We start from the raw sequence: 27,685 nt of genomic DNA on the forward strand, positions 1-27,685 counted from the left end.
TTTAGAACAACAACTGCAAGGTATTAGGGGCAAATAGGTCTTAATATCAGTCACATTTACTTGCTGACATTTTAACAAATAATTGGCATACATCCTCAGATTACTTGATCAAATAAGATGTAATCCAAAAATAGTTTAATCCCTCATCAAAGATCATTACAGTATGCTGTCAAAGAACCCAAGCATGGACTGATATACAAGACTGAGTCCCAGATGTTCTGAGGACTAAGGACTGATTAACACTCACATACATTCAACTGAAACACAAAGGAATGAGAAGCTAGGAACCTGTTATAAATTCGCCCAAGTTGAGCAATGAAGATTGCAAGCAATATCCACTAGCAATGAGCCTCGAATGTGCTAGATCGAACCATGACAGGTGCTGACCCTGCTGCTGCCAGTAGAAAGTGCTGAGAATGGAATGAAATCTGCTAATGGGTGTCCAATGTCTCTCTAAGCCAATCGAACTCTCCTCCAACATTAGCGCCTTACTCCATATGGATGTCACAAAGCCAAGCATGAATCATCAACTCAAAATCGAGGGTCTGGAGCCCACGAACCTGCCTCAGATCAGACTTCACAATACAATCCAAAGTGTCACCAAAATACCATATAAAATATCAAGGAGATGGCGCCTCAACCCCTAGATAATATCGCTGGCCTTTAATGTCAATATCGATGCATGTTGGAGGGTGTATGAACCAAATCGTGGAAGGAGATGTCTGCAACCAATGTGACAGCAGCAACAATGTAGTTCGATTTGCCTCCAATAACTGAAGATAAATGTTGCCAAGATACCCAAAGGACATTGCTGTCAAGTATAGCCCAAAGGATACCTCCACCACCATACAAGATGATTCCTTAAAACTGCAAGTCTGAAGCACTGCCCTAAACTGATATAACTCCTTATGCTCAATATGAAAAGCTGAATGCTCTTCACTCTCTTAGCAACCCTTCAGAGGGTCTTTCACCTCCTCAGTTATGGTGACCAATAGGGAGGTATCCTTCCCCAAGATCTTCTGCGGACAACCTGTGTCTCCACAACTCTTCAAGAGATAACAAAAACAACTGATGCCCAACATGGGTTTCCCTTCTTCTATTTATTCATTACATAACACGTCACAACCACCTTCTAGAAGAGGGTAGGTACACTTTATTATTTTTAAGTGACTTTATTATTATTTTTAAATTTTTATACTTTAGTCACTTTTAATTAAATTAATTAAATATAAAGTCACTTTTTAATAATTAATTTATTTTAATGACTTTATAAGAAAGTAAATTAATTTCTCCTTATTACTCCTATTAGCCAAAAGGCTAAAATTGGGGACATTACAATTTTGTACTCTATATTTTTAGTTTCTGCCAAAAACTTACAATGATCCACACCTTTTCCTTTCCAAAAAAGTAAGTTTGCATTAACTCTAATGATGCTACCAAACCATTCAACCCCACAAATGTTACACTTCCACTTCCTTGTTCCCCCACCTGTGCGTGATGTGCCTTCTACTCTTGAAGTACACTATCTTAGAGGAGATTTAGGATCATAAACACCCCTAGCATATTGCGCCAACAACTCTGAAGGGCAACCTGTACTAGCTGGTGCACTCGCCATGGAACTAGATTGGGCTCCAAGAACAGTCCCATGGTCACCCCCCTCATTCTCAGGTTCAAAATCTGAATCATTTTCACGATTAGAATGGATCTCCATCTCATCCTCACTCTTATCATGGGAGCTCATTGTGATAGTGACACTACATTTCACAAAATAAAAAAATAAAAAAATTCAGCCTAGTTTAACAAATTGAAATACAAATTTGAAATTTCAATTTTGAAAACAAAATTTACAATTTATAATTTTATATTATATAAAATAAAAATTTGATGTTGAATCTTGAGGGTAAAATGATGAATGATTTTGCCCTCAAGATTCAACATCAAAACTGATTTTGAGATGAATGAATAAAACAAGTTTAAACAAACAAAGAATTGAAAATCAGAAAATAAAACAAACAAAAAACAAGAAAAACCCTACCTTGTGCTTGATAATCCCTCCAAAATGTTGTAGAATCCTCTTCCTCCTCTTCTTCTTGCTCCTTCTCACTCCTCTCACACTTGCACTCACTCTTTTCACTCCTTCAATCAGACTTCTCCAAGTTTTTCCTCCTCTTTAGCATGTTGGAAAAAAAAATCAGACTTAGAAAATGTGAGTGGAATCACCAAATGTGGTGGTTTTATGTTGTTTTGGGGGAAGGGGTGGGGCCCATGTCAAATTAGGGTTACCCCCTGTTGGTGTACGTTTTATCATTCACCAAACATTAGAATAAAATGTCAAGGACATTCTACCCTCTCTTGATCAAAATCACTATATATGCCAAGATTGCACAAGAAAGACCACATGACAACTCCAAGGTTTATATATGTGAATAAGCGACTTTGTGTTGGGTAGCTACCTTGGTTATGTATTGCTGAAATACAAGGGGGACTTACGTAGAATGGTTCACAAGTTTAGGACTTAGACAAATTTGTCAATAAATGCTCTTTTCTTCTCTTTTTTGGATTTTCGAATTTAGACTTTCAAAAAAAAGGATAAAAGGGATAAGGGTTTAGAAGGTCTATTCTACTCCTAGGAAACTTGAGAGACAGTGTTGACTAAGGCAAAGGGAAACCTCACTTTGGTTCGCCAAATCAACTAGACAAAGCAGGGTGCAATCTTCAAGGGGAATGTGTTTGTTGTTTTCACACCTTAAGTAAATAACATTGATATAGACTTAGACAGAAGTTAAGCATCCACATAATAGCTCAGGCTAACTTTGCACAATGAATGAAAATCATCCACTTATCAAAAGTATGAACAAATAACCTCACCTCGAATCAACACTTATCAAATCTCGCATTCCATTTAACAACTTAATGCAAATTCTAATCTATTGTGTTGAAGAAATTGAAAACCATGACAATCATTTAGATAATAGAGATTACAAGGCCTAGAAGCACACAAGCAATATATTATCCAAAATGACCTCTCGCAACAATTTATCAAAAACCTCACACTCTCCAAATGAGAGGAGGAAACCTTATATAGGCACACAAAAGTTTTGAACGGTCGAGATCAAACAGTGATCAAGGGCCCAGATTGAAAGATCAAAACCCTAATTAGGGTGTCCGAAAACTCAATTAGTTCAAACAAAAGAGAACAAGACAAGTGGCACAGTTGCTATTTTCAAGGAAGTGAGCGTCCACTTTCCTTTCCGGAAGCTGCAAATTCAATGTATCTGGACACGAGTGGCTGGACCTCCTCCATGGTGACATGTGGCAAGCTACTAATTTGATATCAATCATATCCATGTCATCAGTACATGTGGCGAGAGTGCTCTCCCAGTCACCGGCCCGTGCTAAAAAGTTCTCATCAATGAGCAAAAAGCTCGAGACTCTGGTGAGATCATATTTAAGAATCGACTTTGTGTAATATCCCATGTCCTTTTATGCTTTGAAATAAGGAGATATTTGCTGTCAACTTATGTGTTATGCAGTTTTGGATGTTGTGTGTTATGCAGATAGTGTTTTCAGATTTGCAATGTGGGCCAATACACATAAATGCCTCAAGGTAAACAACTTCAAATATGATCCTAATTGATCCTAAGACTGATAATACTGCAAGACAGCTGTCTCAACTGCTTACTAAACGTCAAATCAAGACATAACAGCAAATGAACATTTCGGCAAACACTTGTCATGCGTCCTCAGAAAAAATAGTATGATATAATGCAACTCCAAGTCGACCTTCTTATTCGTAAGATAAATCAGACTACATTCCAATTGACAGCCTAATGAATATGATATAGGCAGATATATTATTACTTAGACTGACACTTTCAGACTTCTGAGGACTTAGGGACTGCAGTCATACTCAAGCTCATAGACTGAAAATACTTAATTAAAGAAAGTTTATTGTGAACGTGGTCAAGACACCTTGATAATGCATACAAAGGTTGATGTCTTTGATTCTTTACTTTGCCAAATCGAACCCCTCCTTGGCCGCCCCTGCTGCTGTGAAGTATGGACTGAGAAACACAATGTAGACAGACGAATTCCCTTCAAGACACCTCCAAAATGTTCGCCTCACTTGCTAAGAAAGATCGCCCCTCTCAATGTGAAGTTTGGATGCCATATGCACAAGCTAAAGCCAAATCAAAGGGATATATCAGTCAGGTTCAATTTTCTGATTAAAATGTTTAGAGACCAATCTCCTATCAATTCAGCTCCAAATTGCCACAAAATGAATCGCCTTGCTCCTTCTATCAAATCGCTAACTTCTGATGTGATGTTTCAATGCTTCAAAGAGGTCTAATGAGCAAAATCGATGTTGAGTGTATGCAGATCGGCCTTCACTTCAGAACTTGATTAGTCACTGATTCTTACTCCAATACTCCTCAAAAAAATGCTTCTAAGATTCGCCCATAACCTCCAATGCCAATGCTGTCCTTTTGCTCATGTGAGATGCATCAATGATGGAGCATGAATAAAATCGAGGGTTTTGAAAGACTGACCTGCAAACTGATTTAACCTTCACTTAAAGATCTTCAAACAAACATCTTTATTTGACTTCTCCAACATCGGTCTTAGCAAGTTGGCCTTTGGCCACAAATTAAGCTCAAATAGGAAGACTGAAATATCCTCCTCTCAACTGCAAATTTGTCTTCAAAAGAAGACTTCACAATTTAGGCACCGATGTAGATTCCATCACGAAACTACTCCCAAAATGAAGAACTAGGGTTTCGTCCAGCCCTTCTATCAAATCTGCTGAAGGTTTGTGTCCTCAGAGATTCAACTAATGCCACGCATCAGTTCATCAATTTCCAAATCCAAATCTCTAATCTGCCTTGAAGCTTCAATCTGATCCCCCTTTATACTTTTTTCATCTCCACATCCAGAAGCTTCTAGAAGATTCCATTTGCAATAAAATAATATCATTTTATTTTAGTGACTTTATGATTTAATATTTTATTTTAGTCACTATTTAATTAAATTAATTAAATATAAAGTCACTTTTAATTTTTTAATTTATTTTAGTGACTTTATAAGAAATTAATTTAATTAATTTCTCCTTATTTCTCCACATAGCCAAAAGGCTAAAACTTCATAAGAGGGTAGAAAAATGGGGACATTACACTTTGTGAAATTAAAGAAATTTCCCTGAATCTTAGCCTTCAGATTCACTGCATGCAAATGTTTTTCTCGTACCTCATCTTGCCTTAGTACCTCAGCCGCTACAAGGAAAACCTTGTCCTGAATACCCCGGATGATCTTCTCTATCTCCACAAACTTAGCTTCTGATTTCTTCAAAGATTCAACTCTGGTAGTCAAAGCAAAGTACCAAGTGTTGAAGTCATATATTTCACCAGGCTGAATAACCTTTCCATCAATTAAATCCTGCTTGGGAACCCCTCTGATGATCTTCAAGCACGGGATTATTCTATTCTGAATGTCTTCAATATCTTCCCAAGCTTCAAATATATCCTGGATTCTGCTTAAGAGGGAAGAGGTGGAGTCATATGCTGACACTAGGTTCTCAACAAGTATATCAGTACGCTCTAAGGCATCAGAAGTCCATCCTTTGACTTCTCTGAAAGTGGTTCTCATATCCTCATAATCTTTCATTGATTCCTGTGGAAGGGGCATGGGTGGAGTAACTGGTACCTCCTTCCGATCAATAGGGTTTGTCAAGTGTTGGACATACCTCTTCCACTACTCATTTTCAGCTTCCAGCTTCTTTCTCTTCTCAACTTCCTTGTTCAATCTCATCTCGAGGGTATTGCAGGAATCATCAAACTCCTGAACTTCTTGGATTTTGCTGGTCTTACCCAGGCTTATGGTAGTGATCTCGTATTCTTTAAGAGTGATATTGTCCTGATCTTTATCTACTTTCGGCACTGCTACCTGAACGGATCTAAATCCCGCACTGTCCCTTTGGATCAAAAAAAACTTCTTGGTTGGCTTAGATGGTCTCTTTTCATCTACTTATTCAACTCAGCCAAGAGTGTTGTTGTATTATCTTCTTGATGAACTTCCTCAAAAACCTTGGCTTTCATCCTCTCTTTCAACCAATCAGGGATGGTTGACTGTTCCATGCCACTATCATCAGAATTATCTTCAACTCCTTTCGTTGTAGAGATTATGCCATCTGGGAATTCTCCTTCAAGTTCAGGGTTCTCTACTTGTACAACTTTTGTGGGAATGGGCTCCTGAATTGGTTCCTCAATAATGGGAGAAGAAATCTCCATCTCGTTGCCTCCCATTTCGCTATCCGGTTCTTGTTCATCAATCAAAATTCTGATTGGGGCCATGGATGAGGCGCTGATAGTTGAATGGCCTTCATTAGACTTCTGCCGCCTGCTCACATCCTCTTCTCCAACAATTTTCTTTTTCTTTGCCCTTATTGAATTCTCAGTGGGCTCCTTCCTCTTCCTCAATCCAACACTTTCTGGATTCCTTGGACCGCTAGATGTCACACTATGATTAGAAGACATGGACTCATCAGTCCCCATGAGATCATAAGTGAAGGCAATATTCCTTGCTTTGAGCTCTTTTGTTTTCTGAGCTGCCCACCACTTAGAGTATTCAATCACAGGCCTCATTAGATCACACGAATTGTATCTCTCAGAATCTGTCCAGTCAACAAGGGCAAGAGGCTCATTCTTCAGGTTGGCATAATGTGGTTGCTCATATTCATTGTCTTCCTCAAGTTGATCTGCCACACGGAAGACTTCAGATGACCTAATCAAATTCAATGGGATTCCAGACCAAAATCTTCTTCTTATATGAAAGTTGTCAGCAGCGTTGGCCCAATAATCTTCAAGGTTTGGCCTATGCTCAAACTTCACTCCATCAACCATTCCCATCCAATGAAAAGGATCAAGATGACTCCTTGCTTGGTACTATAGGAATGGGTACCATTGAATCTCCTTATTTGCATGGGTAGCCGCTTGGGCCGATGTACAAGACTCCAACCCTTTTCCAATATTGAGAGGAAAAGACACTCTTGCTTTCTGCTTTCCTCTCTGCACAACCATGAAAGTTTCCAACTGCCTTATCACTTCGAGCAAAATCATCCTGTTTGTGGGAAACATGGGCAACTTGTCTGGTGGTCCTGCGAATCCTTGGATTTGCAAATATGTGAACCTGGGGTATTGGATATACCAATATCCAAATTTGCTAATCAGATCCTTGGACTCCTGAGAGAGTCGTTGATGAAGGCCTCCCCGAAGGATTCTTGTGATATGCATGAGAAATGCATCATTACCCTCTTAAAATGAATTTTTTCTTCCAGGTGCAACTATGGGTAGCAATCATCAACATTGAACTGGTTCTCTTTGTTTCCCACTATCCCTCTGCACACTAGGCCTCTGTATCTATATGTTTTGGCCAAGGAATAGGTCAAGTAGGAACTCATGTAAAATGTTCTATTCTTCTCTAGGTTCCTAAGTTGATAATCCGAGTTATCACTGATGATTCAAGCCCAATTGATCATCTTCACGTCAGTTGTGACTTCATGGATAAAGTAGTGCATCCATGGCTTGAAGGGAGCACCTTGTTGGCTGCCCATAACTCCGTTCAACAATAAGGTCGCCATAGTCTTCCTTGAAATAGGGTCTGAGAAGGGTCTTAGGCATCTTTGACACACTCTTCCTTGGCTTCTCCAACCATGAGTGGTTGATGTTAGCTTTATACTCTTTTGTGTTGTCTTCATATAGTTTGGTTGCCTCCTCTTTGGTTATATAGACCGTGTTGTGGAATTCAGGAATATGGAAGGCCTCTCTAATTGCCTCTTCTCCTATATTGGCGAGCACTCTACCATCAGGGGCTACAATCTCTCTACCCACAGGGTTGTAGTGTATGGAACACTCAACAATCAGCTCATTACACTAGACTGCCGGAAGGAAACCAGCAGCTTGCACAATTCCGTTTCTCATCATTCTTCGAGCAATCGGAATAAATAACTGTGTGTCTGTGCCATGCATTCTCTTCTTGAATTCTCGAAGGTTGATGTGTCCAAGGTTGGTGTCCCCAACCTGCTTCTACTTCGAGTTCATCTTGGATTCTGAGGGGGAATCCTTATCTACTTGGAACTTCATTTGAACTTCCCGCAATGATCCGGCTCTTGAGGTCATCCAAATCTGCAAAAATTAAAGAAAATTAAGTTAAAACCCTCGTTTTAAAGTGAATTTGAAGGTTTTAGCAGCTAAGTAAATTCTGATTTTTTCGCTTTTTCCCAACACTTAGCATCTTGAAGAGGTTTTCAATACTCAGATGTTCTAAAAAATCTTACGAAAACCTCGAAGTATAAACAATTTAGGAACCTTGGGTCTGATTTCGATCAAAAATCAGACCTGGGAATGAAAATCTAAGTCCAAAACTTGACTAAGTATGCACCAAAATCCAATTCAAAGGGCAGAAAATAAGAGAGAACGAAGGAAATCGTAGTAGATTAGTTCTTTCTCTCTAGAAATCTTGAAAAATCAGGTTAGGAAACCTGATAAACTGGCTTTGAAACCAATTTTCACCTTCAGAAAAGATAAGAAAGAAGAAAGAAAGTGCAGTTCGTGTTGGAAAATCTGAGGTTGCACTTGGGATATTGTGAAAATGTTCTTCAAAACTATCAAAATCTTCTCCAAAACTGTGTTGAACCCTTCAAAATCTTGTTGAAAACCTTCAGAACCTGCATAAAACTCTCAAAAACTTCTCCAAAATCTCTCTCAAAGTTCAAACTTCTTTGTGAATGAATGAGAGAATGAAAGGGCTATTTGTATAAGTTCGAATTTTCAGATTAGAAACACAACAATCCTTTCCAAGTTTGAACTTTGATTTGTTCCTAATTGTGCTTCAGTCTTTGAATTCCAAAAGAAAGTTTAAATTTGAGCTTTAGTTGAGTCAAAATCCTTTAAGGCAAGTTCGAGTTATGAATTTCAGTCCAAAAGAAAGTTTCTATTTTGATTTTGAGTTCATGAATCGAGCTCAATTTCTAATTTCTTCCCATTCGAAAACTTTCTAAAATTGTCTTCCTAGTTCGAGCTTGGATAAATATCCTTTTGACAGCCATGGGAATATTCCTTCACTTCCAATTTAGCAAGTTTCTCAAACACATGAAGGCGGACTTGAAGAGATTTTTTCCCTTGTAACCTAGGCAGACTTTATGAGTTTTGTTTCCATTTTGCAAGTTGGGCGGACTTGGCAGCTTCTCTTCCCTTATAGGAGGGCAGACCTCCTTAACTTTGTGCACTTCTACTTGCTATTTCCTTAACTCTAGGGCGGACTTTATCACACCCTTGCACCATACACCATCTCCTTAGGGCGTACCTGGTTTGTTTCTTACCCTCTTCTCATACTTCAAAGCGGACTTAGTCACATCTTTGCACTTGCTACATAGCGGACTTGAGGGGAGTTGTGCACCCCTTCTTTGCTAGGCAGACCTCCTAAGACTTGTACCCCTTTTGCATGGCCGGACTTCATTCATTCTATGACCATGCCAAGTCCCTTCCAAGGCGGACTTGATCAGCATCGTGCATTCATTCCAAGCGGACTTCATAGGTCCTGTGCACCAAGGTGAGCGGACTTCATAGAACCCTTGACCATGTGAACATCCTTGTTGGGCGGACTTGGAGAGAGCTGATCCCCATGATAACCAGATTTGAAACTTTCATAACTTATGTAGTTTTACTCGAATCATCTTGAAATTTGGAAATCATACATCATTTTACCCTGGAATCCCTTTGGATCCCTAAAATTTAGGAACTTAGCTTTTTCGAACAAAATTTGAATTTTGGGTGGAGTTCTCGATCATTTCCAAAATAACTCAAAGCCAACAGTGCAAACCCTAGATCCCCTTTCCAAAAATAGAAAAAGCAAGGTTCCCTAAAAAATAGGAAAAACTTTCTAAAAATAGCCATTTTAGGGATCATGCCTAAAGTGCCAAAAACGAAACTTCCTAAAAAATAGGAAAAGCAAAAAAGCAAAACTTTTCAAAAATACAAAGTTGTCCAAATTGACCCGAATTAATTGCAATCTTCGTCCTTTGGATTCTCTAGGCACATTGACGGTGTCTAGACTCTGTTCTGACCATGGTTTGCACAAACTGATTTATGACTCTTCAAAACTCGGACCTTTCAAAACTGACAAAATTGGTGTCGGGAAGGTTGCAAGGATCTAACAAAAACCCTAAAAAGCAAAAGCAAGGAGGGTCCCCATTCTCAATGGGGTGATGTGTGAAAAGGTCACAACACCCCTCAACCCCCAAAAATAAGTTTGTTTTTTTAAATTAAATTTTTCTTTGCCTTTTTACGGCTAGGCAACAAAAGACATCTGGACATCTCGCCGCCCCCCAAGAAACGCCTCGGCGTCTCCCAAGGAGACGTGGAGACGTCGAGACATCTCCCAAGGAGATTTGGAGACGCAACAAAAGACATCTGGACATCTCCCCGCCCCCCAAGAAACGCCTCGGCGTCTCCCAAGGAGACGTGGAGACGTCGAGACATCTCCCAAGGAGATTTGGAGACGTCTCCATATCTCCTTGGGAGACGTGGAGACATTTCCCTGTCTTCGGCAAAGCACCAATGGCGGTGGCTGCACGGCGGGAGACGCCACATCCCCGTTTCCATGTCCCGGAAACAACCCCATCTCGGAAACGCGGGTCTAAGTGGGGGGGGAATGCATTTCCGTGGAACGCTGTAAATAACTAAGATGACCATTATATCAATATTACAATATTATTTTAATATTCAAGGGGCTGAATGAACTGAAATTGCTTGTGTCTGCAGCTTTTCAAGTCTGATTTTCCAAAATTCATCCCCTAGAAATAGGAACAATTGCTGCAACACTAAGAATCATTAGCCAAACTAGAAATTTTTATCATTCCCTAAGCTGGAAATGCCTTCCCAAGAGTCATCAACTCAGTAGTTTGCCAATTTTTTCTCAAAATCTCTCTCCAATCCACTTGTATGAACACAAATGGATTTATAAGATGACTATAAAGAGAGGTAACAACAGTATTCCTTTCACGTTTTTGATCCATAACCTCCCATGGTATGCCACTTTAATTCCAAACAGCCCATGCATATGATCTTGGGTATAGATACTCACCCCCAAATTGGCTCCACCACGCAGATGCCCATCAACCTCAAAGTCATAATAGTACTCCTCTCCTTGTGGTGAATCTACAAACAACATCTCATGCCTAGTTATGAAAACTAAAATATCAACAATGTAACACATCCTACTATTGACATTCTGATAAAACTTATCAATCACCTTATGAAACATGAACCTTACCTTGTCCACAAGTGTCTGCCATATTACCTGTAGGTCCTCAAAACAGTGGCTGCAAAAATGAATAATTCTAATATACCTAGGAAATGTGACCATAGAAATGATTGAAAACACTCATCACTAAAATCATATAATGGCTGATTGAAAGGATGGCAGCTGCACCAAATCTGAAATGTTGTCCCATGGACCTCCATAGAATAGTCCCTTTGTCATAATAAACACCCAATATATCTAGCTTGTGAACATTTGTACAATTGCTCCACAATGAAGTAGTAGATATATCATATTGCATATCATGATTTCATCCCATGTGTCATCCAGTGGTGATGTCTTCAAGACAATGAAGTCTTCATGCATCATAATATCCCGTGTAAAAACTTCATATTCATTCAAAATTAATGACACAATGGTGTGTATGAAGGTTAGAACATCCCAATCAGAAACATTTGGGATTATTTGTCAAAGGCCCCGAGATTGATTATTTTATGCTCGACCATGCTTCATTTAATGTTGTGGATGTATGTACTCTAAAACACCATTCCCCAAACCGTATTTTTCAACAGACTTCCTAGGCAGATTTGATCTTCTGGTTGGTCATTAACAAAAGAGTATTCTTCCACACCTCAATCGATCAAATCATTGTATAGATGTCACTCGTTAGTTGGCTAAGGTGGCAGCTAGGGCTTCTCTTTGGCCTACCACGTTGACAACTTTCAATGCCTCTTTTAGATAAAAGTCTTGCAACGCTCATTTCTAAGGAAGGTTTCTTCTTAGTTTCTCTTCAGAGATTTGCATCCTCTACAACTCTCCAACTGTAAATAGGCTCAATGCCTCTAAACCAATAAAATCACTTTGTTTCACCTCTTCTCAGCTTTGATGTGTTGTATAAATGATGCTTACCTTCATGTTTGAATGAGTTTTGTTTCTTTTTTGGCAATGTATGTTGTGTAATAATGGTTTGCAGGAACTATCTTTGGATTCCCTCTTCTCCACTAATGACTGTCGGATTCCTTACCTTGATATTTGCATGTAGGAGCTGCTAATGGACTTATGTGTGAGTTTAGGCAATTTTGTTATTTTTCTATATTGTTGTGAGCAAGGAGGAAACTCACTTAAATCTTGGTACATCACCTCTTTTCCTTTTCTGCATTCTTTATCCCTTTTCCCTAGTGAATCAGTAGAATATAATTATATTTTAGGTTTATCCATGTTGGGTTGGAATCAATGCACGCATCTAGGTTTAGAAAGGAGTCATCCTTCTTTGCAAATCTGATCTCAATTGCAAGGGTCCTACACCTTGAGATCATTCCCATTGGGTCACTTGAATGCTAAACTAGTTTCAACAAAGGTTGCAATTGCAAATGATTATAGTGTAATGTCCCCTTCTCATTGATGCTCTTTCAGTGGTCCATTAGCCTATTCCGGAGACCTGTAGGCTAGGTGGATTGAAGTATGAGGGTCTAGCACTGATGAAACAAGGACTTACTATTTTTAGTAAGTCAGGGAATGGCCATTCTGGTGTTATTGTCCTACTGAGCTCTCCTTGTTTTGCCTCTGGACGCGATGATCATGTTTTTCTGAGCAGTAGTTCTTGACTTACTATTTTTAGTAAGTGGCTGAGTGGCACAGTTCTATTTCTAGCATTAGACAGGGTTCTGACTCGACAGCAGTTTTGTGGTCGTCCGGGCGCAGTTTCACCTTGGTTGTGATATTAATCAGTACGGGAGTCATTTGCGACATAATTAAATATTATTTCCTTATCCAAAGGTTAATATTTAATTAATCTGATTATTGGCTACTGGTTTATTGAAATTGAGATTAATGCCTATTTTATCCTAAGTTGTGGCGAAATTCATATATTCTATGGGATGTCGAAATATTTTTAGAACATTATTTCATGTTGCATCTCCATTATGTGCCAAGAGTTTTATGTGGGCCCTCCCCCTTTTTGGCGTGAGTCTTGACTTAGGAAGAAAGTGGCGCTACACTTGGGTCCACTTGCAATGGAATGAAATTCAAATGCAAGGTGTGGAATTTGGAGGAATGACATTTGAATTTGAGGAATGAAGTTATAAATATGAGGCTTGGGCTCCCATTTCCACATCTTTGAAAATTGCATCGTTATGCTGCCGGTTTGGCTACTGAAAATTTGAGCTTCGAAGTTGGCTTCCTAGCTGAGTCTCAGTTTCGTACTTGCAATATAGTACCTAGCTGTGCCCTTGTGTTCGCATTGCAGATTGGTTAATGAGTTGCAGATTATGGAGTGTTCGATGTTGGATTTGATTGCTTCTGGTTGCTGGTCGCGGGACTGCTGAAAGTGAAATTTGCTCATATCTCTTAACCAGGCGACTCCATCCATCTGGGTACGGACTCATCCTTCCTTCCAGACTATGGCGATACAATGTGTGAGTTTTTAGTATGTTAAAATGAGCAATGAATTTAATAGATAAAATCGAAATTCCTAGGCTAGGCGTGGGTTTTATGTTTTGCATTGGGATGCGTGCAAAATAAAAATGGGTTTGTTTGGGATGTGGCTTTGATTGGTTGTCATTGCATTTGATGTACGGTGGGATTGGGATTGATTTGAGTTGATTCGGGCAAAAAACGAGTGAGTTATGAATGTTTTGATGTTTCCATAGGCTGTTGAAACTGTACTTTCAGCCTGCAGATTAGTGTAACAAAAAATTACAATCATGTTGTAGAAATCTGCAATTATTCATCTCATCTCATCTCTATATTGTAAGGTTGTTTCAGTAGTACTGATCATCCCCTTCTTTCGGCTTCCTTTTGTAATTACCCACTACATAAGTGGAAGAGGCTGGCTTGCCGCCTTCTAAGTTTTGTAATTCAGTTTTGTAATCAATCCTCCCGCTGAATAAGTGGTCGAGTGATAAGTTCAATATAATGGTCCTCCCGCTGAAATATGCGGTAGACTGATAGCTTAATGTAATGTCCTCCCGTTGAAATACGCGGTAGAGTGATTGAACTTCAATTTCTTGTAATTTTTCCTTGGTCGGTTTACCGCCAAGAGTTTGGTTTCTACCCTGCTGGATAAGCAGAAGGGGCTGGCTTACCGCCCATGCATTGTAATTTTCAGTTTGATTATTGTTGCTAACGATCCCCAGAACACCGTATGCTCCCACCCTCCCAATCTGGGCTCTCAGTGAACAAAAGGTGGAAGGGTTCCCTTTCAGTTGTTTGGATTATTCCTCTAACCTTAACGGGTTATTTGTTGTGGATGAATTGCTATTGGTCTAAAAACAAAAACAAAAATTACTGGGATATTACATATAGTCACAAAAGAAAGGAAAAAATTATAATTAGGATACTTCAAGGAATCTGAAAAACATTACATGCCATCCCCAAATGTAAGCCCTTGATCCTCCAATCATCAAGACCTGTCCCTACCATCCCCCCATACCCCTGTCTTGAGAATCCATAGAATTATGAAAAAAAAAAAGAATGACCACAAGAAACTTTGGGGTATCACACACAACTAGAAACAATGTATATAAATATATAATAATGTTGGGAGTAAGAAAAGTCCATGACCATAAAAGCAAGAAAGGAAGAAGGTCCTTGGTTAATACAATTATAAGGCCTCAAAGGATAAGACTATACCGACTAGGTTTCTTGAGAAAATAAGGGACAAGATACAAGAGGTCATTTGGAATCACATGTCATTAAGGTCATTTATGAACCCATATATGGATTATGCAACACTTATATAGCCTTGAATACACCATAATTGATTAAGGGTACTCTCCTTACACACCTAAACACATGCTTTGTTGCATTATATGAAGAGTTATTCCACCCAACATTCACACATAGATTAACAAAGAGAAACAAACAAAGATTTGCAAGAAAGAAAATAACTTGCTTTCTATTACTTCAATAATTGAAATACAATATTCAGAAAAATAAAATGATTTGGCCTAATGGCACTTTTCAAACCCTACAAGGTGAAGCTACTACTCGACTCTCAAATGAAGGAGATAATCTTCTCAACTTTGAATGATCAACTCCACTCTGAATGATCCACTCAACTCTAGATGATGAAACAACTAGCCCAAGCCCCAATTTATAGCATTTGTGTACCTCTTGGAGATCCCACACCCCCCTTTTGGTGGGCAACACATGGCCTCCAAGAAAAGCAACACATATCCAAAAGAAGACCAAACATTGCAAGTCTCTTCAGCTTCCAAAGTTGGGCACCTAAGAGAGGGATCCCTCCATTTTCTTTGTAACTCTTCAACTTCCCCAAAGTGGGCACTTAGAAAAGTGATTCTTCATTAACGCTTCACGGCCACCACTTTGACATGTGTTAACAAGTCCTTTCCACTTTCCAAAGTGGACACCAAGGTGGGAAATTCCTCCATTTTTCTTTTTAATCATCACTAATATGTGTTCTTGCTGAAAAAATGCATTTATCATTGACATAGGTAATAAATAATTTATATTCTTTTATCTCCTATGTCCCCTTCAACACTTTCCAAGGTACGTGGAGACACATAATAGCTTGCATTTAGCCCTTAATGAAAATAGAATTATTCACCAAACTTAACCAAATTAAATAAATATTTTTGGGTGATGCATGATTGCTCTTACACCCTTGGATGCTCCTACATTAGACACCCAAGGTAGGAAAACTTTGTAAGCTTGATCTCACAAAATGGAATTGGATGGTTGAGCTAGCCTTTCAAGTTGTAAGCAACCTTCAACAAACCCCTTCATAATAATAGGTACCTCAAATTTCTTCTTTCTCCTCTTCTAGCACCTGGCTGAAACAAGCATCGCTCTCCTCTGATAACTTTGCTCTACACTCCTCTTCCTCAATGTGGAATTTGTTCCACCATAATCTGATCTCCTCCTCCAAATGTTGCTCCACTCAGCATTCCTTCTCATCTCACCACAACATTATTTTCTTCTTCATGGGTTTTAACCCACCTAAGTCCGACCACCTCCACCAAATGCACTCTACACTCACCATCTCAACATACACCACTCCAACATCCTCAATTGCAACATCTACAATCTTTTCTTCCTTTTCTATCCCTTGCTTTATAACCAATCCCTCTATACTCTATCATTCCATGCTCTCCAACAGCTTTATGACCTCCAAAGGACATTTCACAACTTTTGCTACATCTTCATCTTTATTTTTCTCTATATATGCCGCAACACCACACAACTTCTGCTACATCTTCATCTTTATTTTTCTCTGTATATGCTGCAACACCACCCACATCTACAACCTCTTTTTTTTCTTCTTTCATGTCTTCCCAAAGACATGTTGCTTTATCTTCAATCAATGCAAGCCATTCCACTACTATTGCTGCAACTCTTTCTTCACCTTCCTCTTTTGTTGTCAACAATTCCAAGCCTTCACAAAGACTTGCCTCCACTGCAATCTCTTTATTCTTCTTAGGTTTGGCTTCCAAGAAGCTATTGATTCTACTAATCTCCTCTTTCAAGATGACATCCTCATCTTCATTAACTTGCTCGTCAAATAAGGGACCCTCAAAGTCCATCATCTTCGTCTCTGCTGCAACATCTTTGTTCTCATTCTTCATGCCTTCCAACAAACACATCTCTACGACAAACTCATCATCTTCTTCATCTCCATCATCAAATATTGGACCCTCCAAGTCCTCTATTGCAGCCTCTTCTTCTTCAATGCCACATGCAAGGCACTCTGCTACATCTTCCTTTTTTCCTACAATCAAAATATAATTGGAAAAAAATCACCCTCACCTCTATTCTTCTTTGCTTTTCTCTTTCCAATCTCTACTCATAAATTATTCAGCTGTTGTTGCATCTCCATCATTCTATCTCTTAATTTCCTCTCTCTTCTCACAAGTACAGAAATCCTTGGAATCCATCCAATGACAAGTGTCGTTTTTTTTCCTCTTTTCAATCTTCAACCTCTCAAAGACTTTACACAAATACTCTTACCAACACCCTAAGGTCCTAGTTCAAACTACCTCACGTTCGACACTCTACTTGCACACTTAGGAACTCTCGCTCCATGGATCCTCTTACCAACACCCTTTGGTCCTGATGCAAACTACCTCACATTCAATGCTCTACCTACATGCTCAAGAACTACTCCTCTACATAGCTCATCTTGCAACTTGCAAATACACGCACTCCACTCACAGATCTTGGTGCCAGACTACATCACATTCGATGCTTTGTCTGCACACTCAAGAACTTTTCTCCATGACAACTCACGCACTCCACCACAAATCCTAGTGCAAGACTACCTCACATTTGGCGCTCTATGGCACGCTCAAGAACATTGACTCTGCAACAACTCACGCACTCCACCCACAAATCCTAATGGAAGACTACCTCACATTCAATGCTCTATCTGCATGTAATATCCTGGATAATTTTTTTTTTGTTTTAAGAGCAATAAGAATTGCCAACCAACACATGACCCATTAAGGTTAGAAAACATAAACTCAAAGCTTGCTGAAAATGCAACCCTTCCACTTTTTGATCACCAAGTGCCCAATGTGGGAAGGTGAGAGCATACGGTGATAAGGGGTTCGTTAGCTCACAAATCTGCTGGAAATGATAAAGCAAATACAATACTGGGTGGCAAGCCAACCCCTTCCGCTTATCCAGCGGGAAAGCAAGAAACTTGGCGGTGAACCAGCCAAGAGAACAATACTGCAGACACAAATTACTCTACCGCAATATTTCAACGGGAGGACTGAATTACAAATTACTCAACTCAACTGCTTATGCAGCGAGAGGACCATTACAACCAACATCACTCGACCGCTTATGCAGCGGGAGGACTGAATTACAAGTTATCAGATGTAGGCAGCAAGCCAGCCTCTTCCACTTTTCAGCGGGAGAAGAAATTACAATTCAGAATGGGTTAGTAGAACTACTACTTAGCCTTACAATAAAAAGGAAAGTGAGAGTAGAAGAATAATGCTGAACATAAAAGATAATGATCATGAAACTCTTCCAACATCAAAAACAGCAGGCTGGAAATACATAACCAGCAACCTATAAACCCACTAAATTATTCATATCTCTCAATTCTCACTCAATTCACCCCAAATCACTCCCAAACCAACATTAGACCAACAGCGACTAAGACAAACCAAAAGGAAGGTACCAAAACAGCCCAAATTACTTGGCATGCATCCCAATGCACCCTCTAAAACCCACGCCTAGCTAGGTATTTTCAATTTGCATTATTAAATTCAATACTCAATGAAAAGTGCCACAAACTTACAATATGAATCGCCAGCAGCAAGAAGGATGATTGAACCAGTACCCAGAATTACCAGACACTCAGGCAGAGAGGTGTGATCAAAAACGTGCTTTAGCCACAGGGAAACCAGCAACTCCAGAAATCACTCCAAACTCCAAAAACACTGAAATATGCAATGAAAGTATCATAGATTACAGCACGCAGCTAGGTACTATATCTCAAGTACGAAACTGGAAAGCACTAGGGAGCTGCACTCCGAAGCTTCAAAGTTCTGACGCCAATCCGGCAACATAACAATGCAAATTTTTAAGATACCCAAAATGAGAGCCCAAGGCTCATATTTATAACTTCACGCCTTCCCAAATGCAAATGCAAATGGCGCCAAACTCCATTCAAATTCACTTTCATTTCGCCTTATGTCTCCCCACCAACATGGCACCCACTTACCTTTCCTAGGCAAGTTCGAACTTTCCTTATGGTGGCCTCTTTTTGCAATATTAACATTAAACAAAAGATGTTTAATCCTCCTAAATGGCCACCAACAAATTCGCCCTTTGACTTAGGAAATAATCATATGAATATTAATTAATTATTTTTCCCTAAGTCATCCTCAACAATTAATCAGCAACTGCAAATATTTAACTATTAAACCTTTGACAAGGAAATATTATTTAATTAAATTGCTTATGACTCCCATACTGATCATTAACAAAAACCAGGATGAAGCAGAGTAAAGAAGACCAAAGAACTACTGCAAGACCAGAACCCTATCCACTGCCAAAAATAGAAATACTCCATACTGCCACTTACTAAAAATAGTAAGTCATGAATTATTGCTCCAAAAAGCATGATCTTCACACCCAGTGACAGAGCATGGAAAGCTCAGTAGGACAGCATCATCCAAACAGCCAACCCCTAACTTACTAAAAATAGTAAGTTCTCGCCTCACCAATGTTTGAAACCCTAATTCTTCACTCCACATAGCCTACGGGTCTCAAGAATAGGCCAATGGACCACTGAAAGAACATCATCGAGAAGGGGACATTACACTGCACGCTCAAGAACATTGGCTCTAATACCACTGATGAAGGGTACTCCCCTTACACACCCAAACACATGCTCTAATACACTTGATGAAGGATTACTCTACCCAACATTCGTACATAGCATTGCAAAGAGAATAACTCAAAACTTTGCAAGAATATTGCTTTAGTAATTGAAATACAATATTCAAAAAATTAAAATGCTTTAGCCTCATGGGATTTTCAAAACTTGGAAGCTAGAGCTACTACTCAACTCTAAAATGAAGGAGATAATCTTCTCAACTTTGAATAATCAACTCCACTCTGAATTATCCACTCAACTCTGGATGATGAAATAACTAGCCCAAGCCCCAATTTATAGCATTTTGTGCCACTTGGAGATCCCATGTCCCCCTTTTGGTGGGCAACATATGGCCACTTAGAAAAGCAACACATAGCCAAAAGAAGACCAAACATTGCAAGTCTCTTCAACTTCCAAACTTGGGCAGCTAAGAGAGAGATCCCTCCATTTGCTTTGTAACTCTTCAACTTCCCCAAAGTGAGCGCCTAGAAAAGTGACTCTTCATTTATGCTTTGCGGCCACTACTTTGACATGTGTTAACAAGTCTTTTCCACTTCCCAAAGTGGACGCCAAGGTGGGAAATTCCTCCATTTTTCTTTTTAATAATCATTGACATGTGTCCATACTGAAAAAATACATTTACCATTTGACATGGGCCATAAATAATAAATCATTTTATCTCCTATGTCGCCTTGAACACTTTCCAAGGTATCTGGAGGCAATATTAGCCTACATTTATGTAATGCCCCCAAATTGATTATCCATAATCGGCAATTACATTTCCATAACCAGCAGATCCAAACGATGAAATTGTCTTACAAAGTAAGACTTCACAATTTCATGGAGATAGTCGTTTGACTAACAGCAATCAGGCTTTTATGAATTAGAGGCAATAGGACTTCTTGTTTGATCGATTTAAGGCTGTAAAATTGAATTGTTTGACCGGTCCTCTTACCATCTAACACTAGCGACTTCCTCTATAATAATGATTAGTTAGAAGAAATAATAAAATACGGTTTGCAAGGAAGGTGTTGGGACTGATTAAAATTGAGTCAAGTTTAGAGGCCCAATCCAAAAATTTGCTCTGCATACCTAAACGAGTCAGTTTGAAGGGCCTAGTTTGCGAGAGGGTAAAATGGGACCAGTTGATTTTCAAAGGGTAAGGCTCGGGATTCATGTCCCACACCTTTCATTTGGCCTATTCAGTGATGTGCAACTTTCAGAATTCATTTTGGATAAGTTTATGAGGTACCCAGTTTGAGAGGTGAGCTGGAAGTGCATTTTAGGCACAAATGCAGATTTTATGGAGTAGCCTACTTTGAGCGATTACATCTTTTGCCCTATTGATTGTCATGGATAAATTCAAAGTGGATTCAATTATATGCATAAATGTGAGTCAACATGCAAAATTTCAAGTCTTGACGAATCCATTTGCTCAGTTTTCAAAGCTCAATCCGTTTGTAGTTTGTGAGGTTTGCACAAGTGTAAAAGTTGCCTCAGTAAGCGTCATGCCATAATGATTGTTCCGAGATAATGCTAGTATAAATGATGAGCTACGTTTCAAATTTCAAGCCTCTATCAATCCGTTTGATCGGTTTTCAAAAGGATTCATTTAGCTATCATATTCAGTTATCCGCACCTCCAGTGTTATATCAGTTAATGTAGCCGTTTTGGTGAGCGCGCCGTTTGCATCCTGTCAGTCGGGTGATCGAACTAAGAATTCAAAGATTTAATATGTACTTAAAGATACCTATGTTCCAAATTTGAGAGCCTACGGAGGTCGTTTGATATTTTTGAGAAAGGCATCATGTGTTGCCAGAACATTGACTTCATCAGGTCCGCAGTGTCGACAAAGCCAGTTGGCCATTTTCGGAAATTAATATCTCTTCGCTCGGGGCTCGTCTTGAGAAACCGTTTGGTAGATGTCATCCTTGTATATCAAAGTACATGCCTGTCAGATGGCGAGCTCTAGAAAGGTGTTTTGACAGGTTTGAAAATTACGTCTTCGCGATTAAATGCGAAAATTGTGGCGTAATTGCCTGAAGGATGTAAAATGCAATTTTATGATCCGAAAATGGTGCTGATCGATTCCAGAGGTGTGTTTGAGGTCCGTGAAGCATTCCAGGGGTCAGTTGCATGAAAACGAAAATTTTTTTTAGTCGGACCCACTTTGGGGCCCAACCTGGCTTGCCGCTTCATGCATCTTTTCAGGCAAAGTTTTAATTGTTATTTTTTGAATCAAGTGTTTTATTGATTTAAGAGATATGAAGAAGATAGAGAATATTATAAGAGCAATATGGACATTAATGGTATATTGAAGCAAATGCCTGGCTATTTGATAGTTGAAAGGGCGTAAAACAAAAGTTTTGGATTTTTGTAGCATTCTCCCTAGCAAATGGCATGGAATGGGTAAGAATTTAAAAGTATCAACAAATGTGGTTGTCAAGCTTAAAATCAAATTCCTTAACCTTTATCAATTTCTCCCTGCTGTGTGGTGGAGTTGGGGAATTCAAAAAAGAAAAACTTTAAAGCAAATTTGAAAATCAGCAAATAAATGCCAATCTCCAGCATCTTGCATAAAAAAAATTGCAAACAAATGCACATGGGCAGCATAGTGAATAGCAAATGCTTTTGGCATTTGAAGTGCCAACCATTTTCTCCTCCTCCCTATGTGATGGTTTATGAGAACCATTGAAAACTTCAACAAATGCCAAACATCCTCCCTGCTGTAGCACATGACTGGTGTTTGGTGAGGGCAATGAACATTCCAGTTTAAAAGCAAACACCAGTTTGGCAGCCCTTACGTGGTTGAGGAGGCATGGATGTTTTCAGAAAATAGAGAAAGGGGCAATTAAAATGTTTCAAGCTAAATTCAAACCAGCACTTGCCTCTCCCAATCTCTCCAGTGCAACATGGTGTTTGTGGAGAGAGCAGCAAAAACTTGGAACAGCAAATGCATATTGGCACGTGGAAAATGGCAAGGCATTGAAACCTCAACGTCCTCCCTCTCTATCATAACATGGTGTGTGGCTCTCCCTCTGCGCGGTTTCTAAGCAACAGCTAGAGTCTTGGGGAATTGCAAGCATGAGCTGAGTTCCTCCCACGATTGGACACAATAGCAGCAATCAAGTTCTTTGCATGGCATGAGAAAATGCAGAAAATCCATCGATTGAAGTATTTGTGCTATCAATATGTTACCAAGGAAAATAAGTAGCATGTTGTGCAAGTCGTAGCTTTAAAAAATTATGCAACTGCAGGCATATTACAGAGGGTAACTGTCTATACAAAGGAATTTGAAACATTAAAATGCATTCAGCAATAGAAAACCCCTTTGCGTGGCTGTTTGGAGGCCATATTAAACATGTTGCAAATGCATTTGGCTGGTGTAAAGCTAATGTTCATGACTTTGCCAGCATTTTCCCTCCCTTGCGTGGTGCTTGGGCATCGACATTTTCGTGCAAATAGAAGAAAACGCCATTAAAGTCTCAGAAACCTTCAAAATGCAGTCCCAGGCATAAGATAATTATCCCACATTGGCTGTGCATTGGGAGCTTTTAGTATTTATATACAAAAACGCACTATACTATAATGTCTAAGCCTTAAAGGCTTTTGACACAAGCTGCCCATGGGTGCCCAAGGCGGGCCCACGCGCGAGCACGCTTCCCGAGGCGATGGAGGAGTTGACTGGACGAAGACTAAGTGGACCCCACGCAGGCACACTTCCCGAGGCAAAGAGGCGAAATTTTGCAGACGAAGGCCGGGTTAACGAGCGAGCAAGTTCGAGAGAGATCAACGGCTCGCGCTATTTCGCGAAGGAAGATGCACGAAGTTTAAACCTCGCGAAATAGCGAAAGTGAACGAGAGCCGTCCACGTGGCAGTGAGGTGGCACCCATTAGCGATGACGTGGCATACAAGCAAGCAGCCCAGTGGTGGTGACGTGGCCGACAAGTGGCAAAAGGTGAGGTGTCATCCCAAGTGGCGCCCAGTAAACCCCATCAGCCAATCAGACCCCGCCACGTGGCAAGACGTCAGAGCACATTTGGAGATGAAAAATTTAAAATTAAAATTGTTTATTATGTATAAATGAAAAATTTAAATGTTTGAGCACATTGGGGAATTAATTCGCCTAGGACTCAATTTTTGGCCAAGGTATAAAGTGTTATATATTTTCGGAAAGCTCTCGGAGCGAGGAATCCAATTATGAAGTTAATTTGGACAAATGTGGGATATTTTAGAAACAGTTTCCACGGGAACAAAATTCAGTTAGAGAGGAGAGACACTTGGCAGTTTTCAGTTGTGGATTTGTTTTTCTTCCTTCCTCTTTTTATTCCCCATTCTTTTCAGTTGTAAGGGTTCCAGAATTCTGTGAGGAAGTGCTCCAGTTTTCATGGCTTCCATTTTCTGAAATTCTTGACCCAAACTTGTAAAGTTCTATGGATCTATTCAGGATATAGAGGCTACATTGCAGGACGACAGATTGTTTTCTAGTTGCAGGTCTTACTTGTGTCAGGCATGAGTAAATTTCCCATGATATTGTCTCTGTGTATGCATTTAATTGTTATGAATTGAATCCTCAAGGAGGCTTATAATTTGTCATCTCAAGGAGATTGTATGACTGTTTGTAGGCATTCTTTAATGAAGAGTTTAAATTCTATAATCAGTCATAAACAATGGAATGTGTCCCAGATCTGATAATTTTATGAATGGATTGAGTAATGCATCAGTACAAGGTATTAATGCAGGGATATGTTGTAAGGAAAACCAATTTGCAGCTGTGATTAACATTTTGTAGTTTTGTGTGTGTGACTCTTGCCCAATGAACAAGGCACTGGTCTTTGACAGATTTGGGGATGGTTTCAGATCAACATTTTAAAAGACAAATCTATTTCCCTTTATGTTTAGGGGTGTGTGTTCCATTCTTTCCAAGCTCTGTTTCATCCTATTGTTTGTACAGATCTAGCCAATCTGTAATGTTTCCTAACCTATTGAGCTTGTGAAATGATCTATCTGCTTAATGTTGATGCAGTTATGTGTCTATAATTGTTGTATTTAGTGCATCAAAAGGGTGTCCCCCCCTAGGTCTAGCAGAACCTGAAGTGCAGGAGGATCAATTAGGGTCCTATGTTATGTTGTCCAAGCCCTGATGTGTTTTGTAGACTGAAATTGGCCATTTCATAGAAAGATTTGCAGGTGTTCTTGGGTTATCACTTTTGGTGAACAACAGAAGGAAAGACGCCACCACTCCAGCAGCCACGTGTTGATGAGGGTCACCACTCTCAAACCGTTGGAGGGATATAAGAAGAGCCTGCCCAGCAGTTAAAGGATCATCGAACCAATCACTTGATATTTGATAGGATGTTAGACATTCAGCAGTTCAATTGAGTATTACTGTTTGGTATGAGTTTCCTTGTGCATAACAGAATAAATACTGCATTATAATTATACCTCTGCACGCTAATGATTGAATAATAAACTGCTGTTATGCATATATCACAGTAAACATTAACTGCATCTGATTTATGAATTTCTGCAAATTATTTATTATATGTAAAATATATGCATGATGCTAGAATCTTTCATATGTTTTGCTTGTTAGCAGTCATGGTAGAAGGTATAAGGATTGCAAGAGGGGTACGATGATAGGGCACTCTCCTAAATACGCCACGTCAAGGTGGGGAACAGATAGTCCCATGAAGCCAAGGGGTAAAAAAAGGTACTGCCTTTGGGTTTAGGAGAGATGGGCTTCCGGGGCACCCTGTTGTAACCTCATCCCCCTATCATGGTGAATCAACACAAGAAATCCAATCATAAGGAGAGGGAAATGGTTGGCAAGATGAGGAGGAACAGAAAGTGGACACCTCGCGGGGTAGACCACCCCATATGGATGGCATGGGCCACATGTGGCCAAGAGGGATGGTATATCCACTCTTGGGCCTAGGGTAGAGGATCCGAGACACCCCAGCGAAGTCACTTTCTCCCATGCTCTCCTATGGTTGAGCCTTCCTAATATATTTAAATGCTTTATGATTGAATTGATAATTCTGTCATGAATTTAATAATGCTTAATTATGATAATCTGCTTATTGAAATTATTGTTGTAAATGGTTTCTAATCTGTTTGCAGGGTTTCAATCAGGTGAAAGGTATTTTCTAACCACGCTTATGTGTTTGGAAAATGAGAATTACGGCATTCCCAATTGTGGGGCATCACAATTTAGCCTTTAGTGAAAATAAAATTATTCACCAAACTTAACCAAATTAAATAAATATTTTTGAGTGATGCACAATTGCTCCTACACCCTTGGATGCTCCTACATCAATAACATACCTAAATAAACTATTAAAAAAGTATATCATAAAGAATGAAGAAAAATCATTGGAAGACGGTTATTATGCATGATTGGGAGTTATTATCAAAGAATATAAGAGAAAGACATCATGAAAAGACAAAAAGAGTCAATATAAGGAAGCGAAAAGTGGGAGATAAGAGCATGAATCATGAATTATATATGTCTAATAATAAGGAAGTGCGAAAGATATATATGAATAAAACATGGGAATGAATCATAAAATATGGATAAAAGCGTAAGACATAGATAAATGATATACGACTGAGAGGACTGTGGTATATGATATGATAGTGTGAATGATGAAGAATGTATGAAAACAGTAATGAGATATTGAAGGATATTAGTATGTGATCTTATTTATATCGATGTATATATTTGTGTATACCTTTTCACTCCATCACATCGAGGTTTACTACATAAAACAGATAATAGCTATTAAACCTCCGGTCTAGGTTTTTCTTTCAAGAGCAATGTCATCATCACAAGAAGTAGATAGAGGTTTTCATCTGTGACTTCCAAAATTTGGGTATCTATAAAAAGTTAAACTTCAATTACAGCTATAAGGAGCTAGGGACATTTCCAAATCACAACGGGAAAAGAAAAATCTAAAACCACACATTTCGATAAACACTCTTCTTTCCGCTTGAGCTTCAATTAGACACAACAAAATACCTCAGGCATAAGAAAAGATTCTTACAAGTTTTGTGCTGACGGTACTGTGCTCACCGGGGAACCCTGGATTGAATGTTTCAATAACCATCAAAGAACGCCCATCAGCAATGTGTTCTGCTGCTGTTATTCCACCATCTGCTGCTGCTGCTGCAACGGCCTCCTCTAAACTGCAGTAACCAGCCAGAGTGAGTTTGCATAGGTCATTTTCAAAGCTTCTAAACATGGGATAGTCTATTTCCTTATCCATGTCCTCAAAATTATCCCAAACATTTCCAGCATTTGAAGATGAAACCGCCGCCTCTGAATGGTCAAACCTTGGAGCATTGTTGAGTAATACTCTGTAGCTGGTTCTATGAGGAGATAAATGCCTCGTATTTCTACAAATGCCATTTGCAAAAGAATAAGTATTGAATAGTCCCCTGGAGGCCCTGTGGGGTTTGTGGATATTCCGTGGCAAGTGGGGAGAAGGACACAGAGACATTCCAGCCATTAAATCAACACGCACTTATTTTTTAAATCTTGGCTGAAAGATTTTCTCACGAGCTTTCTTCTTCAGAAGTCATGGTGTCTAATTTCTGCCCTGCTCGAGTTTTCAGTGACCTTTATCAGCAAATTTATACGAATTTTTAGTTCCAGTTTGTGCTCCTGCTTATTTGCATTCAATTCAGTCCATATATGTATCGATCTCTACTTTATAGGAAGAAATTCATAAATGTGTCCAATAACATGCCCGCTAAGCATCACTCATAATCGATCAAAACAGTTTGAAAGGAAATACGCTTTAAATTTTATTTATTTTAAATTTAAATAGTATATCTATTATAGAGGAATATAGGTAAAGAATAGAAAGGTATTATATTTGTTTATTATTTCACTTTAAAAAAATATTATTTATTATTATATTATTATATTTTTATTAAATTATTGACAAAGTAAATAATTATATTATTAAATGTTTTTAGTTTTTATTGACTGATTTATATGTGAATATAATAGG

The 27,685-nt window shown here is 39.1% G+C and overlaps 1 protein-coding gene across 4 annotated transcripts in view; it reads right to left on the minus strand.

The window, feature by feature from the left end:
• Positions 1-27,439, minus strand: part of LOC131049261 (uncharacterized) — a 103,949-nt gene extending 76,510 nt beyond the window's left edge. For all 4 annotated transcript variants that reach the window (XM_057983304.1, XM_057983305.2, XM_057983303.2 and 1 more), the window contains exon 1: positions 26,714-27,439. In XM_057983304.1, coding sequence (XP_057839287.1) covers positions 26,714-27,178 — 465 coding nt within the window. In that variant the 5' untranslated portion in view covers positions 27,179-27,439. The remainder of the gene's footprint in view (positions 1-26,713) is intronic.
• Positions 27,440-27,685: the final 246 nt, after the last annotated feature.

Source organism: Cryptomeria japonica, chromosome 7, assembly GCF_030272615.1.
Source record: "Cryptomeria japonica chromosome 7, Sugi_1.0, whole genome shotgun sequence".
Classification (NCBI taxonomy): Eukaryota; Viridiplantae; Streptophyta; class Pinopsida; order Cupressales; family Cupressaceae; genus Cryptomeria; species Cryptomeria japonica.